Consider the following 19,887-nt stretch of genomic DNA (forward strand, 5'->3'; position numbering starts at 1 on the left):
TAGAGCCCTTGTTCTTACAAGCGTGTGAGCGCCTTATCCCCCCTAGGGGGTGTTTCCCAACGCACCCCTAACCTCTGGCGGGAAAGGGTATACAGCCAATACTTTTTAAGAAATTATCAATTGTTATCGGGGGGAAACCCACGTATCATCACACACCTCATTTTATTTTTCAGATTCAGGAAAACTACAGGTAGTTTTTCCCTCACCGAACATAATACCCCTTTTTGGTGGTACTCGTATTATCAGAAATGTATAAAACATTTTCCATTGTCTCAATCATGTAACGTGTGGCCCTACTGGAAATCACGGTTGTCTCTTCACCGTCGACACAGGAGTCAGTATCCGTGTCGGCGTCTGTATCTGCCATCTGAGGTAACGGGCGCTTTAGAGCCAATGACGGCCTATGAGACGTCTGGACAGGCACAAGCTGAGTAGCCGGCTGTCTCATGTCAACCACTGTTTGTTTTTTTTTGTTTTTATATAGAGCTGACACTGTCACGTAATTTTCAACAGTACATCCACTCAGGTGTCGACCCCCTAGGTGGTGACATCACTGTTACAGACACTCTGCTCCGTCTCCACATCATTTTTCTCCTCATACATGTCGACACAAACGTACCGACACACAGCACACACACAGGGAATGCTCTGATAGAGGACAGGACCCCACTAGCCCTTTGGGGAGACAGAGGGAGAGTATGCCAGCACACACCAGAGCGCTATATATATATACAGGGATAACCTTATATAAGTGTTTTTCCCCTTATAGCTGCTGTATGTTTTAATACTGCGCCTAATTAGTGCCCCCCTCTCTTTTTTTAACCCTTTCTGTAGTGCAGGGAAGAGCCAGGGAGCTTCCCTCCAACTGAGCTGTGAGGGAAAATGGCGCCAGTGTGCTGAGGAGATAGGCTCCGCCCCCTTTTCGGCGGCCTTATCACCCGTTTTTCTGTATATTCTGGCAGGGGTTAAATGCATCCATATAGCCCAGGAGCTATATGTGATGCATTTTTTGCCATGTAAGGTATTTTTATCGTGTTTTATTGCGTCTCAGGGCGCCCCCCCCAGCGTCCTGCACCCTCAGTGACCGGAGTATGAAGTGTGCTGAGAGCAATGGCGCACAGCTGCAGTGCTGTGCGCTACCTTATTGAAGACAGGAACGTCTTCTGCCGCCGATTTTTCCGGACCTCTTCGCTCTTCTGGCTCTGTAAGGGGGCCGGCGGCGCGGCTCCGGGACCCATCCAGGCTGAACCTGTGATCGTCCCTCTGGAGCTAATGTCCAGTAGCCAAGAAGCCCAATCCACTCTGCACGCAGGTGAGTTCGCTTCTTCTCCCCTTAGTCCCTCGATGCAGTGAGCCTGTTGCCAGCAGGTCTCACTGAAAATAACAAACCTAAACTAAAACTTTCACTAAGAAGCTCAGGAGAGCCCCTAGTGTGCACCCTTCTCGTCGGGCACAGAAATCTGGAGGAGGGTCATAGGGGGAGGAGCCAGTGCACACCAGTTAGTCCTAAAGCTTTCTTTTAGATGTGCCCAGTCTCCTGCGGAGCCGCTATTCCCCATGGTCCTTACGGAGTCCCCAGCATCCACTTAGGACGTTAGAGAAATATGGAGCATATTCCAGAGTTTCCATTCACATTACCTGATTGCCAGTTATGTAATACCATTCCGGGTTTTCTAAAGATCCAAATTAAAATAAAGTTAATAACAGTCATGTGACTGGTTTTTATTAAATTATGTTTCTAAATTTATTAAAAAACGTTTTATACAATAGATATATATTTATATTTTTGAATTATAAATTATATAAACCTCCAATGTGTGTCATTATATGGTCATTTAATGCTATTAGGTGGTCACATGTAATCACATATGCTAATGAGCAACCATATTGGTAGGGTATATAAACCATCACCAGCAGGACTACTAGCACCTTGAAAAAGTTGCTTGTATGCAACGAGACCTGCCTGACTGTGTACACTCCCTTCTTTTGGACACATTGGACCTGGACCAAGTCCCCACTGAAAATCCACATTGGACCATACAAGGACATTCCTATTTTACTGTGGGAAGCTACTCTCCACCGCACGACGAGGAACAGCCTTTTTGCGGACGCAGATTCGCCTAATTACCTCGAGAGATGTCGGTGGTAACTATAATCCACTGATAGGACATTGAGCCTTTTAAATCAAGGGGAATTTCATAGGAACAGGTTCACTGCATTATAATATTTCCATTAAGACTATCCAATATTGGGAGTTACACTACTCATCATTCTTTTACTGTTCTTATATAGATTTTTTTATGTGGTATTGACCACTTATATGCATTGCATTCAATTTCTTATGCTCAAATTACATTTTTATATTAAATTGTGAATTTACTTGTGATCCACCTTTGCATTTGTGACCATTTAGCGCTATTATCCTTTTCACTTGTTACCAATATTTAGGGGTCTGACCAACCCCTGTTTTTACATAGCTGCTGTGGTGAACCTCACATCTAGCGCCTGGGAGTGGTAATACCTTAGGGTATTTCTTTGTTTCCTTTGTTTTCATTACACTAACAGTGTAAGTTTTAGTGACAGCCAGACTTCAGCACAGATGGTTAAATGAAATAACTGAGGTACTAATTAAGTCACCTATGCTCAAGCATGGATATAAAAAAAACCTGGCCCGTTAGTGTGCCTTGAGGACCGAGGCTGGGAGTGGCTGGTCTACTATGTAAGTGATAGTTACTATTATTTATCTGACTAAGGCTAGTGCTCCCAGCTGGGGCAGGTGACATAGCACTAGGTAAGTAGAGGAGAAGGGGGGCACCCAGTAACATACCTCCCAACATGACCCTCTCCAGGAGGGACAGAATGCTCTGCTCCTGGACTTCCCTCTTAAGTTATGATTGCCCTCACCTCTAGTGAAACACCTATCTTATCCATTAACCTGTTCAAAAACAGGTGCCGGCAATTATAAATTAAGAGAAAAGTCCAGGAGCAGAGCATTGTGTCCCTCCTGGAGAGGGTCATGTTAGGAGGTGTGTAGTAATCTTGCAATGGCCATGGGTCTAAAAACATGAGATATAATATATACATGGAAGGGAGCTGCTTTGCCATGCTGGCTATATAAATCCTGACAAGTATGAAATATGCAGGTTGCTTGGTGACGTGATTGCTAATATAAGTAATAAAAAGAGCAATACAATACTCATGGACACTGTGGTCCCTTCCCCAGCCCTCAGTGACAGTGCAGTGCGCACTCACAACTCACCTTGGAACTGATTGACTTGCTGGACACTGTAAGGATTCCTCTGTTGCGGGAGATGCTGCCTGTTCATGTGCGGCTGCTGCAGTTGCTGTGGGAATAAGAGAGGGATAGTATAAGGGAGGAGACAAAGCTGAGAGAATGAGAAATCATTATTTATTATCAGTTATTTATATAGCGCACACATATTCCACAGCACTTGAGGTCAATATTCACTCCATGGTGTCACTAAAACAGCTACATTAGGGCTTATTGTGTTCCTAGGGCACCAATGTCTGCCTTAGCCGACTGCTCACACCATGTGTCACTAATACCCCTTTCACACCATGTGTCACTAATACCCCTTTCACACCATGTGTCAGAGGCGCAACAATCCAACATCCCCTGATGGCTGCTGCGGTTACAGAAGTGCGGGGAGCAAAGCAAATAGATCTAAATGGCTTTGTCCATCACATGCATGGACTAACTGTCCACTGATCCAGTGCTCTGTAGGTGGGGCTGAATGACCTGAAGCACATAGCTGTAGCCAGGCTGAGGGCATGGAGCATGGGATACCTCATGGTACAGAATCCATTCTAAATTAAGGGTTTATTTACTAATCACAGAAAGTTACAGACCCCAAATGTTCCTTTATGTGTGCGTCTACCTGCCCACATAGCACATCACATCTCCTTCTCTGTCCATGGCATTGACTACGGAAAACCAATCTGCATTTACACTATATCTCATGTGTACACAAGATATTCATTCAGATGGTGGAAAATTAAATATAAAATGGGGTTCTGTGTCATTTTTTTGTCCTGTTCATGTTGGATCAATCACTACATCAATGTAAAATCTGCTGTTAATCTGAGCTTAATTGCTCTTATGTATAATTCTGTAAAATAAATTTTATTTATTTAAAGGAGTTTGTGTTTTATAAAGACTTTTAGATTACTGGTACTATACAGCTGTCTTACACATTATTATCATTTAGTTGTTAACAAACACCACTAGCGCCCTCAGAATTGTTTTTCATATCTCTTCGAGTCCCTTGCTAGCGGGGGGCTCATCTAGAGGTGCTGCTGTCCATTCACTCTAGCGCAGTTGGGTATATTGTGTTCCATGGTACAATATATGTTACAACTTGCATCCACTTTAGGAATACCATCTTCATTCATTCTAGCACTTATGGGTTTCTCCTAAAATACTGCCTATATTAATAATTACGGAACATTGGGCTTGATGCATGTTAGTTAGTAAAGCAAATTACCAAGCACCTGGGCAAAACTGCAGGTAGGGTAGATGTAACATATGCAGTGAGAGTTAGAATTGGGTGGGGTGTGTTCAAACTGAAAGTTAAATTGCAGTGTAAAAAATAAAGCAGCCAGTATTTACCCTGCACAGAAACAATACAACCCACCCAAATCTAAATCTCTCTGCACATATTACATCTGCCCCACATGCAGTGCAACATGGTTTTGCACACTTGCTTGATAATTTGCTTAACTTACAAATGTGTCTTTAGTACAGGTGTCACTTTTTGGGGACAGAACTTTGTATTACCTAATTGCACCTAGAAATATGCTGTTATGAAGTATAATAACCAGAAATAGCAAACTGCATCGCATTAAGAACACCTTATCTCTGGTGCTTTTAAGGGTGCAGGGAGAAAAGGTGTGTACACTCCTACAGATGCTACAGTACAGCATCTTGTCGCACAAGTCACAACATAATTTGTGCATGTTGGTGCACTCATGTGCCTGATCCATACAAGTGACGCCTCCGATCTACCCATTTCTTCCTAGCAGACGGTACTGTTGTTTGCATCACCATAGACCCCACCATCTTGGTCAGCAATCCCACATGCTTGCCTATAAAATTGTGGATTACAAATGATTCTTGGGGTCTATGTACTAACCAATTCTGCCCTTAAAATATGTATTAAATGCTGCTTTTGTATGTTTAAGGGCAGAACTAAGTGTCACTAGAAAGTAGTGATGTGCACTGGAAATTTTTCGGGTTTTGTGTTTTGGTTTTGGATTCGGTTCCGCGGCCGTGTTTTGGATTCGGACGCGTTTTGGCAAAACCTCCCTGAAAATTTTTTGTCGGATTCGGGTGTGCTTTGGATTCGGGTGTTTTTTTTACAAAAAACCCTCAAAAATAGCTTAAATCATAGAATTTGGGGGTCATTTTGATCCCATAGTATTATTAACCTCAATAACCATAATTTCCACTCATTTTCAGTCTATTCTGAACACCTCACACCTCACAATATTATTTTTAGTCCTAAAATTTGCACCAAGGTCGCTGGATGACTAAGCTAAGCGACCCAAGTGGCTGACACAAACACCTGGCCCATCTAGGAGTGGCACTGCAGTGTCAGACAGGATGGCACTTCAAAAAAATAGTCCCCAAACAGCACATGATGCAAAGAAAAAAAGAGGCGCAATGAGGTAGCTGTGTGACTAAGCTAAGCGACCCAAGTGGCCGACACAAACACCTGGCCCATCTAGATTTAAAAAATAGTCCCCAAACAGCACATGATGCAAAGAAAAAAAGAGGTGCACTAAGGTCAAGTCTCTAGTTGCCTGTGAATTAACGGTGGATACCGGAAACACGTTTCTCACCACCCAGGCTGCCAAGGCCTGAGTTATCCGCTTTGCAGCAGGATGACTGCTGTGATATTTCATCTTCCTCGCAAAGGGCTGTTGGACAGTCAATTGCTTACTGGAAGTAGTACAAGTGGTCTTCCGACTTCCCCTCTGGGATGACGATCGACTCCCAGCAGCAACAACAGCAGCGCCAGCAGCAGTAGGCGTTACACTCAAGGATGCATCGGAGGAATCCCAGGCAGGAGAGGACTCGTCAGACTTGACAGTGACATGGCCTGCAGGACTATTGGCTTTCCTGTCTAAGGAGGAAATTGACACTGAGGGAGTTGGTGGTGTGGTTTGCAGGAGCTTAGTTACAAGAGGAAGGGATTTAGTGGTCAGTGGACTGCTTCCGCTGTCATCCAAAGTTTTTGAACTTGTCACTGACTTCTGATGAATGCGGTCCAGGTGACGTATAAGGGAGGATGTTCCTAGGTGGTTAACGTCCTTACCCCTACTTATTACAGCTTGACAAAGGCAACACACGGCTTGACACCAGTTGTCCGCATTTCTGTTGAAATAATTCCACACCAAAGAGGTGATTTTTTTTGTATTTTGACCAGGCATGTCAATGGCCATATTTGTCCCACGGACAACAGGTATCTCCCCGGGTGCCTGACTTAAACAAACCACCTCACCATCAGAATCCACCTAGTCAATTTCCTCCCCATCGCCAGCAACACCCATATCCTCATCCTGGTGTACTTCAACAGTGACATCTTCAATTTGACTATCAGGAACTGGACTGCGGGTGCTCCTTCCAGCACTTGCAGGGGGCGTGCAAATGGTGGAAGGCGCAACCTCTTCCCGTCCAGTGTTGGACTCTCCTTGGGGATTTGCGATTTAGAAGAACGCACAGTTCTTTGCTGTGCTTTTGCCATCTTAACTCTTTTAAGTTTTCTAGCAGGAGGATGAATGCTTCCATCCTCAGGTGAAGCTGAACCACTAGCCTTGAACATAGGCCAGGGCCTCAGCCGTTCCTTGCCACTCCGTGTCGTAAAAGGCACATTGGCAAGTTTACGCTTCTCCTCAGACGATTTTGATTTAGATTTTTGGGTCATTTTACTGAGCTTTATTTTTTTGGATTTTACATGCTCTCTACTATGACATTGTGCATCGGCCTTGGCAGACGAAGTTGATGGCACTTCATCGTCTCGGCCATGACTAGTGGCAGCAGCTTCAGCACGAGGTGGAAGTGGATCTTGATCTTTCCCTATTTTACCCTCCACATTTTTGTTCTCCATTTTTTAATGTGTGGAATTATATGCCAGTAATAGATCAACGTATAATACTGGTGGTCACTGGTCAGCAAAACTCTGCACTGTACTCCTCCTATATAATACTGCTGGTCCCCAGTCCCCACAATAAAGCAGTGTGAGCACAGATATATGCAGCACACTGAGCACAGATATGGAGCGTTTTTCAGGCAGACAACGTATACTGGTGGTCACTGGTCAGCAAAACTCTGCACTGTACTCCTCCTATATAATACTGCTGGTCCCCAGTCCCAACAATAAAGCAGTGTGAGCATAGATGTATGCAGCACACTGAGCACAGATATGGAGCGTGTTTCAGGCAGACAACGTATAATACTGGTGGTCACTGGTCAGCAAAACTCTGCACTGTACTCCTCCTATATAATACTGCTGGTCCCCAGTCCCCACAATAAAGCAGTGTGAGCACAAATATATGCAGCACACTGAGCACAGATATGGAGCGTTTTTCAGGCAGACAACGTATAATACTGGTGGTCACTGGTAGTGGTCAGCAAAACTCTGCACTGTACTCCTCCTATATAATACTGCTGGTCCCCAGTCCCCACAATAAAGCAGTGTGAGCACAGATATATGCAGCACACTGAGCACAGATATGGAGCGTTTTTCAGGCAGACAACGTATAATACTGGTGGTCACTGGTCAGCAAAACTCTGCACTGTACTCCTCCTATATAAAACTGCTGTTCCCCAGTCCCCACAATAAAGCAGTGTGAGCACAGATATATGCAGCACACTGAGCACAGATATGGAGCGTTTTTCATGCAGACAACGTATAATATTGGTGGTCACTGGTCAGCAAAACTCTGCACTGTACTCCTCCAATATAATACTGCTGGTCCCCAGTCCCCACAATAAAGCAGTGTGAGCACAGATATATGCAGCACACTGAGCAGAGATATGGAGCGTTTTTCAGGCAGACAACGTATACTGGTGGTCACTGGTCAGCAAAACTCTGCACTGTACTCCTCCTATATAATACTGCTGGTCCCCAGTCCCCACAATAAAGCAGTGTGAGCACAGATATATGCAGCACACTGAGCACAGATATGGAGCGTTTTTCAGGCAGACAATGTATACTGGTGGTCACTGGTCAGCAAAACTCTGCACTGTACTCCTCCTATAATACTGCTGGTCCCCAGAATAAAGATATTTGCACTGCAGCCCCCTGAAACAAAGTGAGGGGACGCCAGCCACGTCCTCTCACTATCATTTCGAATGCACGAGTGAAAAATGGTGGCGACGCGCGGCTTTATATAGAATCCGAATCTCGCGAGAATCCGACAGCGGGCTGATGACGTTCGGGCGCGCTCGGGTTAACCGAGCAAGGCGGGAAGATTCGAATCTGCCTCGGAACCGTGTAAAAAGGGTGAAGTTCGGGGGGGTTCGGATTCCAACGAACCGAACCCGCTCATCACTACTAGAGAGTAACAATACAGAAAGCAGGAGATATCAGAGTGCAGAGCGACTTCCAAATTCCCTCATCGGTGTCACGTGACACATCATGTTCTGACGTGTGGTGTAGGCACTGGGCATGAGGAACACAGAGCTGGAAGCATTCAAGGGGAACCAGCCGCAGAAGGTGGGTACTCAGGGGCACTGGTGGGGTACACTGTGTAGCATACAAGGGGAACACATTGGGAAATACTGGAGGCAGCATACCTCCCCAACCATCCCACTTTTGGCGGGACAGACCCACTTTTTCGAACACTGTCCTGTCTCACTAGCAGGACAACACTGCCCCGATGCTGGCAGGTTAGGTTGGAGGATCACTCAGTCACTGCTCAGAGCTGTTGGTGTATACTGAATACATGGCATCTAAACAGTAGGGGAGGGGAGTCTGGAGAAAGCCCAGATGCTTGGGTCAGCATGGTGAAAGCTCAGCTGCTTGTGTCAGCATGGGGAAAGCCCAGTTGCTTGGGTGAGCCTGGGGAAAGCTCAGCTGCTTGGGTGAGCCTGGGGAAAGCTCAGCTGCTTGGGTGAGCCTGGGGAAAGCTCAGCTGCTTGGGTGAGCCTGGGGAAAGCTCAGCTGCTTGGGTGAGCCTGGGGAAAGCTCAGCTGCTTGGGTGAGCCTGCGGAAAGCTCAGCTGCTTGGGTGAGCCTGGGGAAAGCTCAGCTGCTTGGGTGAGCCTGGGGAAAGCTCAGCTGCTTGGGTGAGCCCAGCTGTTGGGTGAGCCTGGGGAAAGCCCAGCTGCTTGGGTGAGACTGGGGAAAGCTCAGCTGTTGGATGAGCCTGGGGAAAGCCCAGTTGCTTAGGTGAGCCTCAGCTGCTTGGGTGAGCCTGGGGAAAGCTCAGCTGCTTGGGTGAGCCTGGGGAAAGCCCAGTTGCTTGGGTGAGCCCTGGGCACGTGCCAAGAGTGATAGAAACATGGGAGTGAGGATAGGCCATGCGCTGGAGGTGTGCTGGAGGGTGACAAATGAGGGTGACAATATTTGCCCCATGCTCCAAATATGTTTGGTACGCCACTGCTCCTGCCTTCCAGCCATTAGCCGTTGCATCAGCTGTACCTATATTTTTCTAACGGGACAGTATTTAACAAGCTCTGCAAAGACTGGCAGATCTTGCATGCAATCGTTAGCTGGTGTTAGCCCATTATCCGCAACAAGACAGCCCTGCCAGAGAGGGATCTTGTCAAGGGGATGCAGTCAGCATCCCGGTGCGGTGGATGTCAGCAATCAGGTGACCGACACCAGAATCCCGACACATAGTGGAATCACGGCGCCGGAACCCCAACCGACGGCATCCTGACAGTGAGTATTGGGGTGAGGGATAGGGCTCTGGAGGGGGAGGTTTAGGGACCACAGCAGGGCTTAGCTGTAGCCTCCACCCCCCTGTGTCTTAGCCCTAGCAGCCAACCCTATGATTAGCCATAGCCGACACCCGTGTCCTTAGCGCTAGACGTCACTCCAGGTGGGTTAGGGTAGGGGAGGGGTAAATTAATTTCCCAGTCTCCTGTTGGCATTCTAAAAGTTGAGATGCTGCGATCAGTCATGTGACCGCTGGCATCCCGACCGTCGGCAACATATATCACACGCTGTGCATGTATTGTAGCTAACTCAGGGGCCGATTTATTAAGCTGGTGAAGTAATAAAGTGGAAGGTGATAAAGCACCAGCCAATCAGCTCCTAACTTCCATGTTACAGGCTGAGTTTGAAAAATGACAGTTAGGAGCTGAGTGGCTGGTGTTTTATCACCTTCCACTTTATCACTTCACCAGGCTTAATAAATTTGCCCCTCAGTATCTAAAAGCAGACGTAAAGTGATCGCATGATCTTACGGATTCCTGGGATGGACTCAATTTATTTAAATTGGTAAATTTGAATGAAAAATAAATCCTTATTGCTGCAATATGTGGCATATAAATATATGTGGCAGGAAATATATTTACTTTAAAAGTCACTGGTTTTGCATTTGATTTTGTAAACAAAAGTTGCTTTTCATAATGAACCTATTAGTAACATTCAGGGACATTTAAAATTTCCAGCATCTTGAGATATTACAATATTATTTTAACAACTGTTGGGTAGCTGCACATTATGGTACTACATTATCAACCAGATAAATCGGTTGCAGTGTCCTTCAATGGGATTAATGGACAGGAAGTTAGCTGCGTATAGGAAATCTCTCATATCACAAAAACAGCTTAATCTGAAACCTTCCTTCCTTGTGAGTTCTCGAAACCTTTCCATACATATTTGTGAATGTTATTAGTTGTGCAAAAAGGCAATTCATATTTACATTTTAGAACCTCCAGTAAACAATAACATACACTATATTAATCTTTAGAATACACAAATCTTAATTTAAGTCATGGCAAGTTACTTGTTTCCATTCATCCTTGTAAGAATATAGTATTACATCCAATGGCTCTTTTATATTCTATTACTGATCACTTCGATGTTAGCTATGATGTACTGCGATGGTTACACTTCAGACACATGAGTGGAGGCAGCTGTTCGTGAGCATGGCTACTAGAGGGCACTGCTGCTTCACTGCAGCTCAGTCATGGCTGATGTTCATTTATCAGAATATTTTCTACATAACAGAAAAAGTTGATTATAAGATTATTCAGAGCCTGGTAGATGTCCGTATCTTTGTTTATACCTTAAACAAATGTATACTGCCCTAGAGAACAAGATTATGATCATGCTTCAGGTTACTTTCTGAATTACATATTTAATCTGGTGCGAGGAAACTGGCATTGTGATCACTATTATGTACAATTAAGATAGGGTGACCATAATATCCCTTTAATCTGGGACACCTATGATTTACACAGGTTCTGTGGCTGACTAAACTCTAGCCTGAATTTCACCTGGTTTTAGCCAGTCACAGAACCTGTGGTCACACTAATAAAGAGCATGGCAACATTCACTTTACTCAGTGCTGACATACAGCTCAACACCGAGGACGAGAGGGAAATGTGCCACCATTTACAAAATGAGGAATCGTGACCACAATTGCTACTGAGGTGGGTTTGTTGACTGAGGTAAATAGGCATTGTCACCGCACCTGCTCAGCCAGTATCTGCTGTTGCTGCTGCTGCTGTCTCTGCTCCCTGAGAAACTGCTGTTTTTGCTGCTCCATAGCATGTAGCTGGGCCCTCTGTTCTATCAGCATCTGCTTCATTATGGCGGCTTGAGGCTGGCTGGGCATGAAGCCAGGACCCCCTGAGTTTGCACTAGCTCCTGGCACAGACTGTTGCATGGGGCCAGCAGGTCTTGACATCCCAACTGTATTCTGCTCCTGCAAAGAAGAAGAAGAAGAAGAAAGAGGCTATTACTTTCATTATTTCATGGGGAAACAAAACGTTCTACAGATAGAAAAATAATTTGAATAAAATAAAGCTTGTGCAATGCTTTGCTGATACTTTTTAGACATAACATTTTAGCTTTTCTAATAATAAAACATAAATCAGATACAACTTAACCAATACACAGCATAGATCAGCAATATTTGAGGGGAAATCGTGTATGGTCCTAAATAAACAGAAAATATACACAGACAAGAGGAGGGAGGAGACCAACAGAATAACCATTCCATAATACTGGAGCTTCTGGTGCATGGCCTTACTAGAAGCAAACTATGGGACGACACCCAGACCTAAAGTACCCTTCACATAGTTATGGGAGACTCAGGCTTCAATCATCACCAGACAGTAGTGACACCTCGCACGCCTTATATTAATCTATTTCCCCTAATGCTAAAAGAACTGAACTTTATAGTACTATATTGATTGGTTCCTAAGATCCAGGTGTAGAGTATGGATCTCAAAATACTTTTCTTCTGGAATATAGGCAGGGATCTTGTGTTTCCTCATCACCTCGCCTGTATCTGTACACTGTGGGGCCAACACAGAGTCATATATTCGCTCGTGTACAGAGTAGTACTTATCTCTGCAACAGGACTACCACTGTCCAAAAGCTTTAGTTTCATAACCATCATTCACTATCAGTGCACATTTACACCAGCCCTGTCTATGGTGCAAAAGATTCATCTGAAAACAGGCACAAGTACTCTAAACCTAGCCTATGTGTGACCTCCCTGTTATCAATGTGTCCCACCCTAGAGCAAATGCTACAGAGCGTGCAAGGTGAATAAATGCACTATATGTGTCAGCAACCCTGCATCATCCCCTGTATATTTCATATGGTCTTTGTGCATTGCTGATATTCATGAGGACTGTCACAGGAAAGAGATGGCATTCCCCGATGAGAAAATCTGACTACTGGCCAATCAGCTCCTCTTACAGGAGTTTTGGTTTCTAGAATAAAGTAAAATCATTAATTATGGTTCACCATCAGATCCGTGCTTCTGAAAAGTACACAGAGATATTGATGGAGAAAGTACAGCTGATATCATACTGTGTGCACATCTGTACTTTCAGCTACAATCTATGGGAACAGTGATATCAATTCTGTCCATTCTCTTTGCTATAGATGCTGATGCTCTGTTTCACTTTTACTTGTCTTTGTGGTTACATCATCTTAGAACAAAACGTTAAAGAATGAGGAAAAAAAAACTTCAGTTTCTGATAATTTGCCCGACAACCAACTTCAAATTAGTTCCATTATAACAAAGGACTGTAATGTGGAATGGTGAATTAAAGAGACCTTTGTCTAGGCTGTATTAATACATTTTTATCAGCCAAGGAGACAGCCTGTCATTTGAAGACTGCTTATCTTTAATTTCCCAAGGGCAGAACATCTACACTACATTATGATTTTTAATCTAGCAGCAACTAGCTCCTCTGGCTGGTCACAGAGTTTACTCATCTAAAATATGATCATGCTTGCACCGGATGGCTAATGAAGGGACGAGGCAGCTACCTCCCTCGTCTACATTTCACTGCTCTTATCCACATGCTAAACGCCTACTCTGAACTGGTAACGAAGTGCCCCTCCCAATGTCGCTCATTACCACATCACACAGGGAAACTTCTTCCCATCTGCAGATTTCTAGTATGTGATCAACTCAGAGGGCGTCATGCGTCACACAGACACTGATGGAGCTAAGTGACCCTTATGGTTTTGGTGATGGATATATGAAGTGCTGCTAGGAATATAGAAGTATGGCAGTCTCTGCTATCCAGTAGTGACTCACTGTGGGCTTCTGAGCAGCATTACAGTCATACTGAAAGGATCAGTACAGCACTAAATCAATATCAACCGAACAACTTTTAGCTGCTTTTGCAAATAGCTCACACCATCTGCATCAGTGCAATGATGTGACATTAGCAATGTATTCTTTCATCTAAGCACCTTGGCAGTATCATTCAAATGATCTCTAGTGCTTATATAACAAGGCAGAATAGTACCAGTGCTCGCCTCCTCTTCCAATAAACACACAGTTACATTTTTAATAAAGTCAATTTTTAACAAAACTATAAAACCCCACAACTTTAGAGTACTGACTCAAAGAAAGACTGGCAATTACTAAAACTCCACTATGGGATAAATGCAGAGTACCATCCTGAAGGAGTGCAATGTATTCGCCTACAGCATTACAGCACATTACAGACATGGAATTATAGAGCAGTTCAGTCTCCTTAAGTAAAGGGCGGGGGAGGGGGGGGGGGGGGGAGTATAGCATTGCTTTTGGTTCATTGTGATTTTCATTAGTCGTTATGTCAACATTCAGAATGTGAATTCAGTCACAATGGGGTCAATTTATGAAGGTGGGAGTGTTTTTAGAACTGTCGATGTTGCCCATAGCAACCAACCTATCAGATTCTGCTTAACATTTATCTAGCTGCTTCTAGAACATAATAGATATTGTAGAATCTGATTGGTTGCTATGGGCAACATCACCAGTTTAAAAAAAAAAAAAAAAACTCCCACCTTAGTAAATTTACCCCAATGTCTACAGTACATGTCAGTGGTTAGGGATAGGGTTAGGGCTCAAACACTGTAGAAATGCTATGTCGACACGCACAATGACGACGTAATGACATGTTAATATTTTGAATACTGACATTACATGCCATACCCATCATTTTCTAATAGTAGTTGGTGTTTTTTTTAAATCAAAGTTTCAGGGATTAGAAACAAGAGGATGGTTCTATGCATTTATTAAGACATGGATATATGAAAGCACATCTCCTGACGCCGGCTTACTAAACAGATTACTAATACGGAGATGGAGTTTATCCTCTTACATACAACATGCACAGTATTACTGAGGCCTAGCTCAGTTAGCAGGCTGATCCTATACCATACAGTCTTGAAAATGCTTTAATAAGATTTGTGTTGAAAAATCTGTTTCGTATTGTTGAACCTGGCATAGTGTCAGTTATACTGTACATTACATGGAGGAAGCACAACATTTTTGCTTTATACCAGCAGATGGTGTTATCAGTCTGATGCTGAGTGTCATTCCCCTCTCTGGGTGATTGCTGCTCTCTCTACGTCCCCCCCCACCCCAACTCCCCTTTCAACATCACCACCTTTTTCATTCCCTCCCCCATACTTGCAGATGGCTTAATCGTGACTACAGTTCTCCCCACCCCTCCAGCCCCCACAGTACGTCTGGGATAATGCTGCTAACATACAACTAAGCAGTCAAGTGTGACAGCATAGAGCAGGTAGCCTGGCAACTGAGAGCATAATACTGAACAGATGGTGTAATGGACAACACACACACATATACACACACACACACACAACGGCCCGGAATTCCCTGCCGCGTGAAAAGACATTAAAGGCTTGTTTAAAACTAAACATGCATTACATGCCAGACTTCTCTCTTGCACTTGCAATCATCTTAATGAACAATAAACAAAGCCTTCAGCCTGTGACAGGCAAGAAACAGCATACAGTATATGGAGCTGGAGGCTTGTCTCTTAGCCTCATGTGCGAGTGTAATGTGTCAGTGTCACTGATGTTGTTAGACCAATGTCACTCTGATACAAGATGTGCAGCTGCTACAGTAAGATGCTGAGGGCATCCTTCATTCTAAAAGGATCAGAAATGATCACTGCATTGCTGAACCCACGCCGAATACTGTTTAGGACAATTTGGATTTATTACTGTTACACTAAATACAATGATTCATTTATCAAACTACCATTTTCTTATAACTGGATAAGTGGGACTTAAACACTGCAGTCAGCAGTGTCAGGGGCGTATCTACTGTATAACGGGTGGAGGGTGTGTGGTGCACCTAGGTCCCCATACTGCTCACCCTGCATCCATAGACTATACTTACCCTTCTGCCTATGCTGCAGAAATCACCGGGAAAATGGCGCTTGCTCAGTTTTCCCAAAGATGGATTAATTTGCTATAAACTCTGCAGCAGATACAGAATATATTCGGCACATATACTTTCGTGAGAGGGGGAGGCCCACGCGGAAACTGCACATGGGCCCCCTCATTTCTAACATCACCTATGCTGAGTTTCTGGGGCTAAATTACATGGTTTCCCATCATTTAGCCCCGCCCGCTCCAGACGGAGCCGGAAATCCTGGGTTTAATCTCTTCATCCTGCCCGCTTTATTAGGAACTGGATGTAGTGCGGGAGACCTGGCCACTCTTCCGTGGGTCTCCCGTAGCAAGCGGGTGAGTAGGAAAGTGTGCTGTGAACACACCACCCAATTACCCTACAGTGATGATACAAACCAGGTCATGATATATTTTACAAAGGGCACTTGGTGACACAGATGGCATCATTAACGGGCATAGCAACACCTCTGGCATTATTATATGTCGTACCCCATCCAGTTCATGGCACAAAAGGTGTTTTTGGCTCTGGACTTTGTAATCATGAACTTTTGTGAAACAGAGAGCATTGAGACCCCAGAAAGGAAGAAGCATTTTCTCACGTTCATTGGAGTCAACACACACTACTGTCTACCTGTTTCATGGGTGTGGTATACCATATCCACATTCAGAATGTTGAAACCACGTCAACATGGTCTGACTACCAACATTTAGAATGTCAACATGTTCAGAATTCTACATACGGACACTAACAATGTCGATATAGTGTTGTCATAATGAATGTTGACAATGGCATTTTAGCTTATCCTAACCCTAAAACTAATTGCAACCTAACACTAAATTCATGTGTCGGTATTCTGGCTGTCTACATTCACAATGTTGACACATGGAATGTCAACATTCAGGCCATAATGACTGCTGGATTTGGTGCAGTTGAAGATTATTAAAGTAAGAAAGGATAAGCACATGAGGGAAGAGGGCCCTGCTTGCGAGAGCTTACATTCTAAAGGGGAGGGGTAGACAGACAGGGGTGACACAGATGGGGTACATAGAGAGCGTAGAGTGATGAAAGCCATTTCTTTGTAGAGGGACAGAGAAAATAAGATTTTAAACCTACCGGTAAACCTATTTCTCCTAGTCCGTAGAGGATGCTGGGGACTCCGTAAGGACCATGGGGTATAGACGGGCTCCGCAGGAGATAGGGCACCTAAAAAGAACTTTGACTATGGGTGTGCACTGGCTCCACCCTCTATGCCCCTCCTCCAGACATCAGTTAGAGAACTGTGCCCAGAGGAGATGGACAATACAAGGCAGGATTTAGAAATCCAAGGGCAAGATTCATACCAGCCCACACCAATCATACCATGGAACCTGGATCATACATAACCAGTTAACCATATGAACAACAACAGTTACGGTCCAAGACCGATTTCAACTGTAGCATAACCCTTATGTAAGCAACAACTATATACAAGTCTTGCAGAGTTTCCGCACTGGGACGGGCGCGCAGCATCCTCTAAGGACTAGGAGAAATAGATTTACCGGTAGGTTTAAAATCTTATTTTCTCTTACGTCCTAGAGGATGCTGGGGACTCCGTAAGGACCATGGGGTTTATACCAAAGCATCCAATCCGGCGGGAGAGTGCGTATGACTCTGCAGCACCGACTGAGCAAACGCTAGGTCCTCATCAGCCAGGGTATCAAACTTGTAGAATTTAGCAAAAGTGTTTGACCCCGACCAAGTCGCCGCTCGGCAAAGTTGTAAAGCCGAGACGCCTCGGGCAGCCGCCCAAGAAGAGCCCACCTTCCTAGTGGAATGGGCCTTAACCGAATTTGGTACCGGCAATCCAGCCGTAGAGTGAGCCTGCTGAATCGTATTACAGATCCAGCGAGCAATAGTCTGCTTCGAAGCAGGTGCGCCAATCTTATTGGCCGCATACAGGACAAACAGAGCCTCTGTTTTCCTAATTCTATCCGTCCTGGCTACATAAATCTTTAAGGCCCTGACTACGTCCAGGAATCTGGAATCTTCCAGGTCACTTGTAGCCACAGGAACCACAATAGGTTGATTCACATGGAATGAAGAAACCACCTTAGGCAAAAATTGTGGACGTGTCCTCAATTCAGCTCGATCCACATGAAAAATCAAGTAAGGGCTTTTGTGTGACAAAGCCGCCAATTCTGATACTCGCCTTGCCGATGCCACGGCCAACAACATGACCACCTTCCAAGTAAGAAATTTCAACTCAACCTTGTTAAGCGGTTCAAACCAGTGTGATTTTAGAAACTGCAACACCACGTTGCGGTCCCATAGTGCCACTGGAGGCACAAAAGGAGGCTGGATGTGTAGCACTCCCTTTACAAACGTCTGGACTTCTGAGAGAGAAGCCAATTCCTTCTGAAAGAAAATCGAGAGGGCCGAAATCTGAACCTTAACAGAGCCTAATTTCAGGCCCATATCCACTCCTGTCTGTAGGAAGTGGAGAAAACGACCCAGATGAAAATCTTCCGTAGGTGCATTCTTGGTCTCACACCAAGACACATACTTTCGCCAGATACAGTGATAATGCTTAACCGTCACCTCCTTCCTAGCCTTTATTAAAGTAGGGATGACCTCTTCCGGAATCCCCTTTTTCACTAGGATTCGGTGTTCAACCGACATGCCGTCAAACGTAACCACGGTAAGTCCTGAAATACACAGGGCCCCTGTTGCAACAGGTCTTCCCTCAGAGGAAGAGGCCAGGGATCTCCTGTGAGCATCTCTTGTAGATCTGAGTACCAGGCCCTTCGAGGCCAGTCTGGGACAACAAGTATCGTCTGTACTCTTCTTTGCCTTATGATCCTCAACACTTTTGTGATGAGAGGAAGAGGAGGAAACACGTAGACCGATTTGAACACCCACGTTGTTATCAGAGCGTCTACTGCCACTGCATGAGGGTCCCGAGACCTGGCACAATACCTCCAAAGCTTTTTGTTGAGGCGTGACGCCATCATGTCTATTTGAGGAGTTCCCCAAAGACGTGTTATGTCTGCAAAGACTTCTTGATGAAGTCCCCACTCTCCTGGATGGAGATCATGTCTGCTAAGGAAGTATGCTTCCCAGTTGTCCACTCCCGGAATGAAGACAGCCGACAGAGCGCTTACATAATTTTCCGCCCAGCGAAGAATCCTGGTGGTTTCCGCCATCGCGACTCTGCTTCTTGTCCCGCCTTGGCGGTTCACATGAGCCACTGCTGTGACATTGTCTGATTGAATCAGAACCGGTAGGTTTCGAAGAAGACTCTCCACTTGTCGAAGGCCGTTGTAAATGGCCCTGAGTTCCAACACATTGATGTGTAGACAGGACTCCTGGTCTGACCAAAGTCCCTGAAAGTTTTTTCCCTGTGTGACCGCTCCCCATCCTCGGAGGCTCGCGTCTGTGGTAACCAGGATCCAGTTCTGAATCCTGAACCGGCGACCCTCCAGCAGGTGAGCACTTTGCAACCACCACAGGAGAGACACTCTGGCCCCTGGGGACAGAGTTATTTTCCGATGTAAGTGCAGATGGGACCCGGACCACTTGTCCAGAAGGTCCCATTGAAAAGTCCTTGCATGGAACCTTCCGAAGGGAATGGCCTCGTAGGCCACCACCATTTTTCCCAGAACTCGAGTGCATTGGTGAACTGACACCCTTTTCGGTTTTAGCAGGTCTCTGACCATGTTCTGGATGTCCTGGGCTTTCTCTATTGGGAGGAAGACCTTCATTTGTTCCGTATCCAGTATCATACCTAGGAACGGTAGTCGAGTTGTCGGAATCAACTGTGACTTCGGTAGATTTAGAATCCAACCGTGTTGCTGGAGCACTCTCAGAGAGAGTGCCACACTGCTCAGCAATTTCTCCCTTGATCTCGCTTTTATCAGGAGATCGTCCAAGTATGGGATAATTGTGACTCCATGCTTGCGCAGGACCACCATCATTTCCGCCATTATCTTGGTGAAAATCCTTGGGGCCATGGAAAGTCCAAACGGCA

General features: G+C 45.0%; 1 protein-coding gene across 1 annotated transcript in view; it reads right to left on the minus strand.

Annotated features, from left to right (window-relative positions):
• The window catches only part of MAML3 (mastermind like transcriptional coactivator 3), a 586,223-nt gene that overhangs the window by 26,464 nt on the left and 539,872 nt on the right, over positions 1–19,887 (minus strand). Inside the window, exons 3-4 of the mRNA XM_063920374.1 lie at positions 11,673–11,906; positions 3,260–3,344 (exon numbers count right to left, since the gene is read on the minus strand). Coding sequence (XP_063776444.1) covers positions 3,260–3,344; positions 11,673–11,906 — 319 coding nt within the window. The remainder of the gene's footprint in view (positions 1–3,259; positions 3,345–11,672; positions 11,907–19,887) is intronic.

The sequence above is a fragment of the Pseudophryne corroboree genome, chromosome 1, assembly GCF_028390025.1.
Source record: "Pseudophryne corroboree isolate aPseCor3 chromosome 1, aPseCor3.hap2, whole genome shotgun sequence".
Classification (NCBI taxonomy): domain Eukaryota; kingdom Metazoa; phylum Chordata; class Amphibia; order Anura; family Myobatrachidae; genus Pseudophryne; species Pseudophryne corroboree.